Source organism: Struthio camelus, chromosome 2 (genome assembly GCF_040807025.1).
Source record: "Struthio camelus isolate bStrCam1 chromosome 2, bStrCam1.hap1, whole genome shotgun sequence".
Classification (NCBI taxonomy): domain Eukaryota; kingdom Metazoa; phylum Chordata; class Aves; order Struthioniformes; family Struthionidae; genus Struthio; species Struthio camelus.
Genome location: NC_090943.1, coordinates 71032351 through 71047259, shown reverse-complemented (window position 1 = coordinate 71047259; position 14909 = coordinate 71032351). Strand labels below are relative to the sequence as shown.

Here is a 14909-nt window from a genome sequence, read left to right as displayed (position 1 = left end):
GCCCTCGAGCTCCGCTCAGGGGAGGGGGGACCCAGGGAACGTTTTGGGGGGAATCCTGCCCGCATGCAACCTTTCGCTCTACCCCTCCCCCCCCCGCACACACACCCCCATTGGTCTCTCCTGCCACGCCCTGCGGGTAACGGCGCCGCTATCGGCCGCCTCGCGCATGCGGCCTGTCAGCTCCTCCACGTCCCTGTGAAATGGCGGCGACGATAGCGGCTTCGCGGATCTTTGCGACGCGTTGGCTGCGGCCGGGGGCGCGGGCGGTGAGTGCGGGTGCCCGCCTTGCCCTGCCCGTCGGCCTCACGGGGAAGGAAGCAGGAGGAGGCGAAGACCGCGGGCTGGGGCGGAGAGCCGTTTTTGGGGGAGGGGGGGCCGGGTGGCGAGATGGCGCAGGCCGGGCCCGGGGGCTCCGACCATCTCCTTCCCCCCCCCCCCCCCCGTGCCGCGCCGATAGAGGGGGGAGGGGTGCGCGTGATCCCCCGTCCTGCCCGCCCTGCGCGCGCGCGCCCCGGGCGGTCAGTGGCGGGTGTCCCCCCACCCCGCTCCGTGACCTTGGGGCTGGCGCGGGAGCCCGGGGGCGAGGCCGAGGGCCTGGCGGGGGCAGCGCGGGCCGCTTCGCCCACGGCAGGTGGGAGAGGGAGTGGGAGTGCTCTGCTTGCCTTTACTGCTGCACTTGCCAGGGACGTCGTTCGCGAGCGGGCGGTTGGTTACGAGGGAGGAACGGCTGGGGAAAGTAGCTGGAAACGCAGCTGTAGAGCAAGGGAGAAAGTAGCTAAGAGCTTCTGTGCGTTCGGTGTGGGATTTTATTCTGTAATAAGGTAACTCAAGGAGTGGGCGCAGCACTCTACTGCATATGTAACGCAGTGTTGGGTTGCGCAGGGATTGCTTAAAAAAAAAAAAAAGAAACCCCACACGCACTATGAGCTCGTTTGCTATATTCTAAATACAAGTGTGAGAACAAGTAATATATGTGAGGAAGGACCTCTACTTTGCTAGGTATGTAGTGTTGTTAGTAACCAGTTGGGGTTTGTGTGATCACTGTTTTCACGTATAGTACAACATCTTGTTCTGCTTTGCAAGCTTCTGTTCGTAATCATTCTGAACAAAATTCTTACATATTTAACAATTAAAAAAGTGAATAGGAATAACGGTTGTGAAAAATGTGTTTTGCAGAAGCTGAAAAGGAAAAGCATCTGCTAAATCTTTTTTTTTTTTTTGGCTAATACATTTCCAGAGTTCTCTGATGCAAAGGTGTATTTCATGACTACTTGCAAATAGTCCTACAGAAGAGTGACGTAGCAAGTTCAGGAAAACCACATTTTACTTAAAAGGTGGTTCTTTATAAGGTCTTCGTAGCAGAATTCCAACTGGGGATTTGGAAAAAGGGATGCATTTTTGGAAGTGGTGGGGAGAGAAGACCTGCTTGTTGACCATATTATCAACTGATTAAACCATTGGTATAACAATTGTTGGAAAGGGCAAATGCGGTCCCAGAATGTATTGGAGAAGTATTTCAAATAGAAAAGTGCTGATGGCACTGTGCAAGGCACTAGCATGGCTTTTTTTGTATTACTGTTCTAATCACAAATGTTCAGTTGGATATATTTGCTGAATAGTGTGAAGAAGGAATACTAGGATGGGGAAAATTGGTGGCTTAGCCTAGCGGGGCCAAAACTGAGGCTTTAACCTGTCAAAGCAAAGACTGGATGTGAGTTTGGGTGGTTTAGTGTTTGGGGCAGTGGCAAGAATGTTACAGAAGGGGAAAACTGCCACTGTGCTTCATACAGATATGAATAAGTGGTTTTAGATAGGCCACTAATACAGAATTAAAAACAAGGAGAATGTCTCTGGCTCTTGCAGAGCTCTTGCAGATACCTGAAATAATGCACATTCTGTGGATTGTTTGACCCAAGTGAGATGTCTTCCAGTAATTCCTGTGATTCAAATAAAGCTGTCTATACCTCTGTTTGCATGAGACAAAACATGATAATACCAGAGCATTGGTTGCAAACGTATATTTTGTTTGTCAATGCAAGGCAAAGATAAGAGATGAGTTAATGTTAACGAGGCGAAGAAAATATGATAAAGTCCATGACAACTTGTTACTTGCAGGCTGTTCTTTTGTCTAGTCAAAACTTTAAATATTTTTCCTTCTGGTTATGACTATAGGAAAGCCAAAGCTTCATTGCACATAGCTCTAAAATGTTTTGATACAGTGTTCTTGAACACGTGGAATCAGTGGTAAGTAGATGTTTGTTATCAACACTGAGCAGTTGAGAATACTGAAAGTCTTGCTCATGGAAACGCTTGTTCTACAATGATTGTCTTGATTTCTTTCCACAGTGGCCAGCGGCATGCCAGACTCTTGCACGGAACTTTCACTTCACAGTCTATGGAAAGAAAAATGCTTCCACTAAGGTTTCTGATTCGGTATGTTTGTGCTTTTCTGTACCTTATGTAACAGGTTAGATAATGCACGTGACACTTATCAGGCCTGGAAGGAAGCCATAGGGCTGCTATGTCAGATGTTTGGCTTCACTGGGGTGTTGTGTTCAAGTAGGCAGTGAGATTGAGTTTCTAAATGAATTGCTTTTTTTAGGGATGAATTCCTTCCCTCCCCCCTCCCCCCGCCCCCCCGACAGTATCCAATATATTCTTTTAATGGATGCTACATATGCTAAGAATGTTAAACGTGTACTGTTTGTGTGTACGCAGAACTTTAAAGTTTGGCTCAGCTTGAAATATTTTTTTGATAATAACAAACTACCTTTTCTTCTCTTCATTTTTCCAGATTTCCACACAATATCCAGTAGTGGACCATGAATTTGATGCAGTTGTTTTGGGTGCAGGAGGAGCAGGTCTGCGGGCTGCATTTGGTTTGTCAGAGGCTGGATTTAATACAGCATGTGTTACAAAACTCTTTCCTACGAGATCTCATACTGTTGCTGCACAGGTGAGAATTTAGGCAGAACAAATGTTAAAAAATACCTGCTTTCAGAAGGTCTGTCTGGATATGTGCGTGCACATAATGTTTCAAGGCCAAATTTCTTTCATAAACGTTACGTATGTAGCTGAAACTATCTTGGGAGGCAATATACGTCTAGCTTCTATTCGGTTTTGTTTCACTGCCTTCTATGTATGTAACTTTTGTGTTACGCAACAGAATAAGACGAGCTGTTGTGAAACTAATACACTGCATGTTTTTTTCACAGCCACGTAAGTCTGACTTTGCTGTTTATCTTATGTATACAGTATGTGATTTTAACAGAAACAGGAGGAAAGTCTGCTAAAACTGTACTTCAGTAATGTAATTCTTGGAATGTGTATTTTCATTTTCAGGGAGGGATCAATGCTGCCCTGGGGAATATGGAGGATGATAACTGGAGGTGGCATTTCTATGACACAGTGAAAGGATCTGATTGGCTGGGAGACCAGGATGCCATACACTACATGACAGAACAAGCCCCAGCAGCGGTGATAGAGGTGAGACTCGCTGAAATTGATTTCCACTTTAGGTAATTACAGTTACAAAGCACAGGCCCGCTTCCACAGAGATCCCCTTACTAGGAACGGTTTAAAAAAAAAAAAAAAGTTAACTTCCTGGCTTCTTATGCACATCTGTATCTGATGCTTGTATCTGGGTTCAACAGCTGGAAAATTACGGGATGCCATTCAGTAGAACAGAAGAAGGAAAAATCTATCAGCGTGCGTTTGGTGGACAGAGTCTCCAGTTTGGAAAAGGAGGACAGGCTCACAGATGCTGTTGTGTTGCAGACAGAACAGGACACTCACTGTTACATACGTTGTATGGCAGGGTAAGAAGCTATGAAGTAAAACTGAATTTTGGGTTTTGTATTTTCAATTAATGATTTCTTCTAGCAATTGAAAAACCGAAAACTTGTAGCTACTCACAAATGTAGTATCAGTGGGGAATCCAGGTGAATCGCTGATGCAAATTCTGGATTTCCTTTTTTCCTGAGGCACCGTGGAAGGATGTAGCCTAGCAGGTGCCTGTGTTTGGTCAGGAGTACAAACATAAAATACACTGAAGGATCCTGCTTATGCTTGTTCTCCTGGAGGCAACGTTTGAGTAGTGTACACTGTCAGCTTTGTGGTTTGCAGGAGTTTTTCCTCGTTGCTGCTTTTGCATCTGTTAACTAGTCACAGACAATTTATCTAAGCGCTCCGAAAAAAACCCTTTTTTAGAAAAGCTGACTCAGTGGCATTGGGGAACTCTAACAAAAGCTACAAGGCAGTGTTTCCTTTCAAAGAAGGAGCAGGGGAATGGGTATAACGTCTATAAATGCATAAAGGGTTACTATGCGTTTCTGATCTTGCTTTCTTGCAAGTAAGTGGCTAGCATATTCTAATATCTGGTCCTATCAATTCTGCAGGCCATAACAGACGAAAGATATAGTTCTTTTAAAAATGGTGGTTAGCTACTTGAAGCCTTAAGCTAAGTACAGAATCGCCAATGGTTTTTATTTACTTAGTAGGTAGCTATTTGCTCTCCTCGTGGTTAAAACAATACATGTTACTGCAATACAAACGCTCAGTGCTGCTATATGCTAGTCCGATCCTTGAGGGCATGAAAGACTCTGACTTGATGATGCTTGATGCTTCTGTTGATATACTAGGCTTGAGGAGATGTATTCTGCGTCTCTGAGAGGGATTTAGTGGTACATGCTTGTACATGTATCGAGCTCTGCAGCTGATTAAAGCACTGCCAAACGTAGAGTGAAAAAACAAGTCTTGTTGACTAGCTATGGATTCTCAGAATTGAGTGGATTGAGCTAGAACATATTCATCCGTGTCTTTTTATTTTTTTTTTAATACAGATTTATAAGGAAAACTGCTTCCCTGAGAGTTGATGGCGTGGGAATGGGGGACTTTTTTCTTGGTTGTTTTGTCTTTATCCTAAAATAGCCCATATGCATTGACAGTTTTGAAGAGAGCTTATTTAAGTTTCCAGATTCTTCTTGATTTTTTTTTTTTTTTTTTTCAGTCTCTGCGGTACGATACCAGCTACTTTGCTGAGTATTTTGCCTTGGACCTACTTATGGAAAATGGGGAATGTCGTGGTATTATTGCCCTTTGCATAGAAGATGGCTCTATACATCGTTTTAGAGCCAAGAACACTGTCATTGCCACTGGGTAATGTGATGTTTATGATAAAGGATCGAAATTTGAGGTTGCTATTAGTTTGAGGGCTGAGTGTCTGTAGATGAATTTGAAGCTTGAGTGTGGAGATGACATGCTGAGTTAAAAACCATACATTATATGTTCATGTGTAACATCTAAGTTTTCTTCTTGAATGAAAAGTGGTATAATTGTGAATGTAATCATTCTGTCTGAAAGAGAGCACCTATTAATGTTTTGACAAAGTATATCTCAGTATGAGGTTTAGCTTTAAATTCTAGAGCAATGACATAAAGCTGAAATGTGTAAGAGCAGTATGTGTGCAATCTAAAGGGTCTTAGGTTTTTAAAACTTGCAGTTCAAAGCAGATATTGTTGCAGTGCTAACAACACAGGTGTATGTATCTAGGATTCTGAGTTTCCTTTAGGAAACAAGCTTTTCTTGAAGTTCTTGAGCGTCTGTGACGTTAAGATAACAAAACTGTAAGTGTAGTCGGTATAGAATGGAATTGTTGGAAGACGAGCTTATCTTTCAGTTATCCAGTTGCAGAAATGTGTGTAATTGTATTAGAATGCTATACAGATAAGACTTGTGCTGCTTGGTATTTTTCTACTGTTTGTTTTGAGTATGACGGATTTGTTATATGTATCTTGCACAGCAAAAACGCTGTGTTTGCTGGTTGCCTGCATGATTTGGCTTTAATAAAGTCAAGGCTAATGTTTTCATACCCGAGTACTACAATATATATGCTGATATGTCTTCTCAGAGATTGTCCAGAAATTGGGACTACTGGCAACGGTCAGTAACATTGGAAACTATTTATACGTATTTGTATATAAAACAAATACATGTATATATGTATAAAACATATTTGTTTTAGCTGCCAGAATTCACCTTTAAGTACCTATTTTAGGCAACTAACTTCTAAAATCTGAGCCTATAAAATCAGGACCATATCAAGGATATAAAATGTTATATACTGTTTTTGCTAAAATTATTATTAATTGCTCAAACTGAGTGTAATAGTATTGGATTGGGAGAAGTTAACTTTCTGAAGCAATCCTTTTTTGCAGAGAAAGACTTCCAATGCACAAACTTGATTTTTGTTGTTGGGCGTGGTTCACTGAGTGATCATGCATCAATGGAGTTATCCTGCTTCAGAATTGTTACTCTTTCTCTTGGGCCTTCTGACACCAGTCATTTTTCAGATATGGCTGACCATAGCAGGGCACTATCGATTTTATTTTCTTTGATTAAACTTAGTACAGGAGATGGCAAAACATCTTGCTAACCCTCTGCTCTAGTTCCATTGTTATGCAAACAGCATACGTGAGCGGTATAGTCTAATGACTCTTTCTTGACTTACAACTTTGTCAACTTCTGTGTTTTGTAGTGGGTATGGCCGCACCTATTTCAGTTGTACATCTGCTCATACTAGTACGGGTGATGGCACTGCAATGATCACACGAGCTGGTCTCCCTTGCCAGGACTTAGAGTTTGTACAGTTTCATCCTACAGGTACAGAGCACAATTACAAAAGCAATCCTAACTGTAGGAAAGCTTATACATCTGCAGTGTTGAAAGAATACTTGCAACGTTATTTTTAGTAAGAATTGAAAGGAGAGTTTTGTTTGTTTTAAAATGTGCTGAAGTCATTTTGCACTTTCCTGTAGCACTTAACTGTTCATTAGTTGCTTGTAATGAGTGTTCAAACTGCTGTAGGATATAAAGCTGAGAGTAAGAATACTACAATGTGAGAAAGACTTTGGATTTTCTAATTTAGAAACTAAATTGTTAAATATTTTGAGGAGCTGTCTTTACAATGCTAACAAGTTTTATGAATTTCAGAGTGAAACCACTTCACCTCTTAAAATTTGTTTCTTCTTGTCTTTAAAATATTAAATGGTTTGATATTAGAGACAGAAGCAATAGTATAGATGTAAATGTTAGGGAGTTACATGCTAGAATGTTTTGTGGAAGAGGGGTAGTTGAAGTAGTTATATATTTAGGACCATGGTTTTATAGCAGAGAATCAGAATCAAAAGCGTGGAGGATAAAAGTTAGACTGAAGAGTGAAGGAGATCTTTTTTTTATTACTTTTGGCTGTAGCTAAATAAATGCTTGGTTTTAGCTTGTTAGAAGTGGTGAGGTTTTCAAATTGTTCACTTAAGTTTACAGTATTACAGTTGTTATAGCCAAGAAAGATCTAAGGTTCATTTGCCTTAACTAAAGTTTTTCTAGTTAAAGAAATTTCACGGTTTGTCTGATGATTCCATAGCTTTTAAAGTAATTATGAGTGCGTGAGTTGGTCAGCTTTTTTGCTTTCTATGATGACCAGGGCTGTCAAGTGGGCCTTACTTCTCTAGGGGAAAATTACTGAGTTAGCTTTCACTTTCTACACAACTTGAAGCTGTTCTGCACTGCCTCCAGTACAGGAGAAGAGGGAACAAAGATGAGCAAACTGAATTTGAGATGATCAGCTTCTGATTTGCTTCAAATACTTGAACAAAGTAATTGCCCAAGGTCTACAAGATTATTGTAAAAGCTCTCCATATGTATTGGCAGGCGCCGATATCTTCAGATTGTAGTGTTTTGGATATCATAGGTGTTCCTAATCGGTGTGCTCGCCAGCAATGTTTGAAAGGAATAATACTTGTTTCTGAGCAGCCTTGTGGGACAATTATTAGTAGGTATGATTATTAGGACAGAATAAAATCTACCTATGTGACTTGTGTGCATTGTTTTAAGTAGATTTTTGTTTCTTTAGTCCTGGGCTTCTTGGTCATGAAGCTTTCTTGTGAATATTGCACTTAAATTTTTTTTTTTTTTTTTTTTTTTGCTTTGCAGGTATTTATGGAGCTGGTTGCCTCATAACAGAAGGATGTCGAGGAGAGGGAGGTATTCTAATTAACAGTCAAGGTGAAAGATTTATGGAGAGATACGCACCTGTCGCTAAGGATTTGGCTTCCAGGGATGTAGTGTGCCGTTCTATGACAATAGAAATCCGGGAAGGAAGGTTAGTTAAGTGCTTCAAGGAAGCTGCAGAATGAACACTTAATCATACTAGGCTGTATGCAGTGCAGTAGTTCGCTTGGTAAACTCCTGGTGATTCAGGGACATCAATTTTAATTGCTAAGGGAAGACTGTGTTTGGAGTGAAAATGTTGCTTATTATTCCTTAATCATACTGAAAAGGAACATAAGATATTAGGAGTGTCTTGTTTGAATTCAGTGACTCTAGGGACAGTTGCTCAAATAAGTTTAACATATGGCTTCCACTGTTTTTACTAAGAACTGATTTGTTCTGTTCTCTTGATGAATTCTTTTTTACATCTCTGAATATATAGTGCTTTAAAATGTTAAATGCTGTGCAGAAAGAAAAGTTCTTTGTCAAAAGAAATCTGAGAGAGGAAAAAACACTGCCAGGTTCAACAGTCTTTTCAAATATACTAAATACACGTTTTTGTCAGCAATCTTAATTTTTGCAAAGGTTATCAAAACTAAATCAGCTTAAGATAATTCCTGGCTTTTGCAGAGTTCTTGTTGTATGCTTTTTTATTTGTTTGTTTGTTTGTTTGTTTTTGCTAGGGGTTGTGGCCCTGAGAAAGACCATGTGTATTTGCAATTGCACCATCTACCACCTCAGCAGCTAGCAACCCGTCTTCCAGGAATTTCAGAAACAGCTATGATATTTGCTGGAGTCGATGTCACTAAAGAGCCCATTCCTGTTCTTCCTACTGTGCATTACAATATGGGAGGTATTCCTACTAACTACAAAGGACAAGTAAGTAATACAGATCATTCTTAGTAACTTATATCATCTAGCAAAAGGAAATTATTTTCCAAATATCCAAGCGTTTACAGTATTTTATAACTGTAAGGATGCTGGACTACATAACTTGAAGTAATTGACCCACCTATTTGGTTTATTTTTCTAAGTAACGCGAGGACCATGTTTCAGTACATCTGGAGATGGAATTCCAAGGAATATCTAAAAAGAAGGGTTACAGTCATATCTGACAACAGTTCTCTGATGATGCAGTTGAGGATCGTGCTACTTATGAGTAGTTGAACAGGGATAAGACTAGGATTCTACTACAATCTGTAACTCGGGTTATACGCAGTAATGCTCTGCACCTAATGTAATCATGTAATCTCTGCACTAAAATTGGTTCTTTCAATTCATACTAGTTAAGAGATCAATTTCATGGTGTCAGCTGACTTCTGGCTGAGGGTATTGTACTTAACGGGTGTGTGTTTTTAATGTAAAATTTTTGCCTTGGGTATCTGCAGGAGAGATTCACTTCCTGTGTTTTTCTGGCTTCTGCTGCAAAAATGTCATGATGGTTCTGTTGTATGGTTCTGTTTCATAAGTATGACTAAAGAAATATTAGGTTTTACTTCCATCTGCATTTGCATAGCACTACGACCTACCCTTTTGAACTAAGATATTTAGAGTGAGAAAAATTTAGGTTACTGTAGTTTCATACTCACAAAGCATGTGGACTTTGAAAATAAGGAGGCTTGCCTGTTATAAACCGTTTAACATACGAATATTAATTGACTATCTAAAATGACAGGTGATTACACACGTGAATGGTGAGGATAAAGTGGTACCTGGCTTGTACGCTTGTGGGGAAGCAGCCTGTGCATCTGTCCATGGTGCGAATCGACTTGGAGCAAACTCGCTTTTAGATTTGGTGGTCTTTGGTCGTGCTTGTGCCCTTACTATTGCAGAAACATGCAAGCCTGGTGAGTCTTGCCATTTAGCTCCGCTTTTAGAGAGACATTTACCTTTATGATTTGATTTCTCCCCAACAAAGGCCGTTACACTACGGTAACAACTCTATTTCAAACTCAGATGGCTAATAAGCTATTTGTTAGAAAATGCAAAAAACTCTCTGCTTATGTGCTTCTTACAGTCATGTTCCTGACTGCAAATGCTTGCCATTGATACTTGTTTTAATAGGATTGGTTCACAAAACTGTAATTCAGTCAATGCTATTGACAAAAGCAGTTGATTTTTCACTAACTAGCAAAATTGAACACTGAATAAGAAGACTAACTGCTATATGTTCCATTAGTTTAACCTGTGTTGCCCAATAACAGGTGGATCCCAGTTTTAGAGATGAGTTGCAGAGCCCACATGTAACTGCCAAGGTTATTGGCTAGGCCCTGGTCTCTTAGCAGAGCCAAGAGGAGGTGGGAGGTTTGGAGATGAGGAGGCAAGGAAGTGCAGGAGAAGGTGGTAAGGAGCCCCAAGCAGGGAGGCTTATTCCACAGTGTAGAAGAACTTGCTTCAAGTGTTCCTTTTCAAGGAGTTAACAGCAGAATTTAGCTGGACCTGTAAATTCCCTCCCAGATATCACAGGCAAGAATGTGATTCATATGTTGCACAGAGAACTTCTAAAAGTAAAACGTATGGATACTGTTGATGGGAGTTCAGGAAAATTACAATTAACCTGCATCTCAGACAGTGATAGATTGTGGCTTTAGTCTGCTTTGATTTTTAGTAGCTATTACTTTATGAAACTGCCAGAAACTGAAAACAGCCATCTACTAAACTTACTGAATTTTGCTTAATAGGAGAGCCAATTCCCTCCATTAAACCAAATGCTGGTGAAGAGTCAGTCGCTAATCTTGACAAGTTAAGATTCGCCAGTGGAACCATAAGAACTTCAGAAGTGAGACTTAACATGCAGAAGGTAAGACTGCTGAAGTCCTCCAGTGTACAGTGGGAGAAGCTGCAAGCAAAGGAGGTGGTTTGGGCACTCTGTTAAATATGCTCTTCGGGATTTGCTTTTGTGAAGTAAAAAGGAGTGTGGGAACAGGGTCTGTATACAACAAAGCCGTTATCTCCATTTTGTTAGTTTCTTCCCTTCATACTTATTCCTCTTGGGTAGTTTACTCTATTGTGTACCATGATGTGGTTTCCTCTCTTTTGGGACCGCTTTTTCTTCACGCTGCAGGTGTGTCTGAAGCCAGGATAGCTTTATATAAAGCTTTACTGGGCCTAATGAGGTTACGTGGGGTTTTTGTGCATATACAGCGTATGAAACTATGTGATTTCTTTTTTACTGTCTTGCAGACCATGCAAAGTCATGCTGCTGTATTTCGTACTGGCTCTGTACTACAAGAAGGTTGTGAGAAACTTAGTCAAATTTATCGTGATTTGGCTCATCTAAAGACATTTGACAGAGGTAATTTGATAATCAAGAACATATCTTGATTAGAGTATTATTTGGGAAAAGTTGTTTGTTTGCTTTTTAAACTTTGGCTAAAGATCTTGACCGATTCGAATTCTCTGAAATATGTAGTAGAGACTTAACTGCGAAATATGGTAATCAGTGAAGTACTTTATCGTATTCAACACTTTCTAGTTGCGCATTTTTTTTCAAAGAAGCTGAGATTGAACTCAAATTTAACTGTAGAAGATATTCCTGTTTCGCAGAGCATGGAATGAAGTGATTCACATACTGGCCTTTTCAGAAGATATTTCTGATACTCTTAGTAAGTCATCAAAAGCTGACAAGACACTTTATTCTTAGGCTGAATGTTCAGCCCTCATTCTTCATTTGAGAAGACAGCTGTGCATACAGTTACTGCCATGTCTTGCAGTGTATGTCAGGAGGACTTGGTTAGTTAAGTGCATCTGATGTTACATGTACTCCCCTCAAATTTTATATTTCTCTCCAACTAGTGCGATCAGACATGTATCCTAACAGTGAAAGTAAACTGTCTTTGTTGAACAGCTCTCACCAAGCATCAAGAAAAGGAGTGTTGGGATAGCTTAGAATATAGAAAATGAAGATATGTTTATGTAAGAGAATTTGAGTCCCCCTTGAACCCAAATTAACTGAAGGAGAACCAGTTATTTTTTGAGAGGGAGGAGAAAGGGAAGCCTTGTTGTTTGGGCCTGCTAGGGATCTGCATAAGAAGTTACCTTCTAGCCAGATTTTTGTGATCTGAAATGAGGTATAGAGACTGAATTGCAAGCTTGATATTAAACGTGCAAGAATCTACGGGGTTAAAATAACACACACGTGGAACTTTTTAGTACTGCTGAATTTTTGTATGACATGTTAAGATTATCAACATGGAGGATTCGCTATTGAGCCTTACAAGCAATAGTGAGTAGTTCAGTGTTACAGTACTATGACTATGCTATGTACAGCACTAGCTAGCTTCATTCTGAGTATCTACAATAGGTTAGAAGTAAACTGAGGAAAAACTTGTTTGTAGAACACCTTCATGGTATTCTAATATCTTACTAGGTATTGTATGGAACACTGACTTGGTGGAGACCCTAGAACTACAAAACCTGATGCTTTGCGCTCTACAAACCATTTATAGTGCTGAGGCTCGTAAAGAGTCCCGGGGTGCTCATGCCAGAGAGGACTATAAGGTATAAATGTTTTCTGTGACTGAACCTGGGATTGATTTTTGCTTTTACTGTGTCCTTGGATGGATTATTTAAGTCTTAATTTCTTCAAAGTACAGTCCCCAGAATTTTGAGTTAGAATTCATGTGGCGTTTGTTTGTGATCTCACTTGCTCTGTTTTATCTGTTTTATTTTAAAAAATATGTATATACGTCTATGTGCATAGATATATCCATATGGAATACTCTATGCAAACGGCAGTATCTTAAATACTGAAGCTTTACAAGGACCTTGAATTTTGACGTGGGTGGTGTTAAGATAAAGTGTGCTGTCTCTTAGGAGATACAGTGTATTACAGTTGTAATTGGAGTGCAGTTAACTATGGTTATTAAGTGAATTTCGGCTGCAACTTCTGGTCTACACTAACCTGACCTTCTTAGGTACGGATGGATGAGTTTGATTATTCCAAGCCACTCCAAGGCCAACAGAGGAAGCCATTTGAAGAACACTGGAGAAAGCACACCCTTTCATACGTGGACATCAAGAGTGGGAAGGTATGTTGACTCTGAGGCTTGAGGGCGTTTCTCCCTGTGAACAGACAGCTGTTCTCAGACAGCTCTCGCTATCATGATAATACTGGAAGTGATTGGTATTGTCTGAGGTACCTGGGTTAGCTTACTGAAAGAATTAAACAGTCGATCTGGTACGGTAGGCATAACTGGGAGGAGTTACTGTTGAACTTTGAGAAGAGACTTTGTCATCTGAGCTGGAATTGTTCTTCACCTTGCATCAGGCTAGTTGAGAGGGTGATTTTTGTTTGTTCTGTTTTTTTCCTTCCTGATGCTGGGTAAAACCTGTTGTTGATGTTCAGCATAAAGTATTTATCTGAAATGAAGTAGAACTGAAATTTGACCTTATTTAGAAAAAAAAAAAAAAAAAACACAACTCAAGTGTTGTCTTGTATATCCCTTCTCTTAGTCCTCTTTGCCCCCCCCCCCCCCCCACTTCCAGCTTCCTTTACTTTAGTGTGAGGACAAGTGAGAACGCTCCTGCTCCTGAATAACTGCCAAGGTGCTGGAGAAACAGAATGAAACTGATTCCCATGCCTTCTAATCAGTCTGTTGTGTTTTCAAGATCTCATCTTTCCCAGCTGAAAGAACTAGGAAATGGAAGTCTTAGCCAAAAACTTACTTTTGTCCAAAAGGCCTTTTTAAAGTAGCAGTTTTCTGCTACTATTTTGGTCAGGTTGTTGGTTTTGATAAATTCAGTTGGTGGTAACAGAGAATTGTTTTCAAATATTCCATATAGGTTACTAAATGTTCTTTTTCTATGGAAGCAAATGAATAAAGTGAAATAGTTTAACACTAACCAAGTCATTCAGTTATTTATATTATCCAGTCATTTGTATTATCTAGGGTGTCTTGTTTGGTAGACAAGAGGTTGGTTTGTTTATTTTAAAGTGTTTTTTGTTGTTTTTTGTTTTAGGTTACCTTGAAATACAGACCTGTAATTGACAGAACTTTAAACGAAGAAGACTGCTCAAGTGTTCCACCTGCTATTCGCTCATACTAGTAACTCGCAATCGACTTGCAATCCTCTCCCAAAGAGGGGTTAGTGTACATAAGCATAGCTCAAGCAAATCAAAATGCTGTTGTCCTTAACAGTTAAGGAAAAATGCTGCCTAGAGATTTAATCAACTTGTATTCTGCTCTGTGGCTTGCAAAGCTATGAAAATGGAATGCAAAACATCTTATGCTCTTTCACCCATCTGCCAGAACCGAAAGGGAAAACACACAACGTGTCTAAAGTGATTAGAAGTCTTGTCCCAGTATTTATCTTTGAATGTGCAGTTATGTATATAATCATAATGCATTTATTTTTGAATGTATAGTTGTTTCCTTGCTTTAAAAACAAATGTATTGCAGTAGTTGTACACATGCTTGCGATGCTGCATTTTATGATATGGGGATTTAAAATTAAGTTTTACGAAACTGCTACTTGTAACATAAAAAAAAAATAATAGGAATTATAACATCTTGGTTTTTTTCTAAAGTTAAAATTGTAAAAGTTGTCATACGATTTCATTATTGAAGGAAACAAGACAATTTTACTCCAGTTGAAACAGGTTAGAGTTATTTCCACCAAAATATAGCATAAATAAAATCTCAATGGCTTTCTCTACTATCTCTGGAACTCTTGAAGATATTTTTGTGGTATATTCTATGTGTATATTTCCTAGCCTGCCTTTTCTCCCAGGAATCAAGAAGCAGAGTAGCAGAAGACAACTTGTGTAAATGTTAAAGCTTACCAAGCCTTGAATTTTCTGTGCGCTGATAGAATGATGCAATATATAAGGCACAAACACTTTTATGTGAGTACAATAGTCC

General features: G+C 39.8%; 1 protein-coding gene across 3 annotated transcripts; it reads left to right on the top strand.

The window, feature by feature from the left end:
• Positions 1-109: 109 nt before the first annotated feature.
• SDHA (succinate dehydrogenase complex flavoprotein subunit A) lies at positions 110-14706 on the top strand. Of its 3 annotated transcripts, none has more exons than XM_068936268.1 (16): positions 133-266; positions 2173-2244; positions 2347-2433; positions 2795-2956; positions 3343-3486; positions 3654-3818; positions 5009-5157; positions 6536-6660; positions 7990-8158; positions 8730-8925; positions 9722-9893; positions 10728-10846; positions 11230-11341; positions 12416-12546; positions 12963-13076; positions 14008-14706. In XM_068936268.1, exons 5-16 carry the CDS (start codon positions 3370-3372, stop codon positions 14092-14094), a joined length of 1656 nt encoding a protein of 551 aa, XP_068792369.1. In that variant the 5' UTR covers positions 133-266; positions 2173-2244; positions 2347-2433; positions 2795-2956; positions 3343-3369; the 3' UTR covers positions 14095-14706. The 3 variants fall into 3 exon arrangements, with proteins under 3 accessions (XP_068792368.1, XP_068792369.1, XP_068792370.1); XM_068936269.1 differs by lacking the exon at positions 133-266 and adding an exon at positions 1238-1334; XM_068936267.1 differs by lacking the exon at positions 2173-2244 and having other exon boundaries at positions 110-266.
• Positions 14707-14909: the final 203 nt, after the last annotated feature.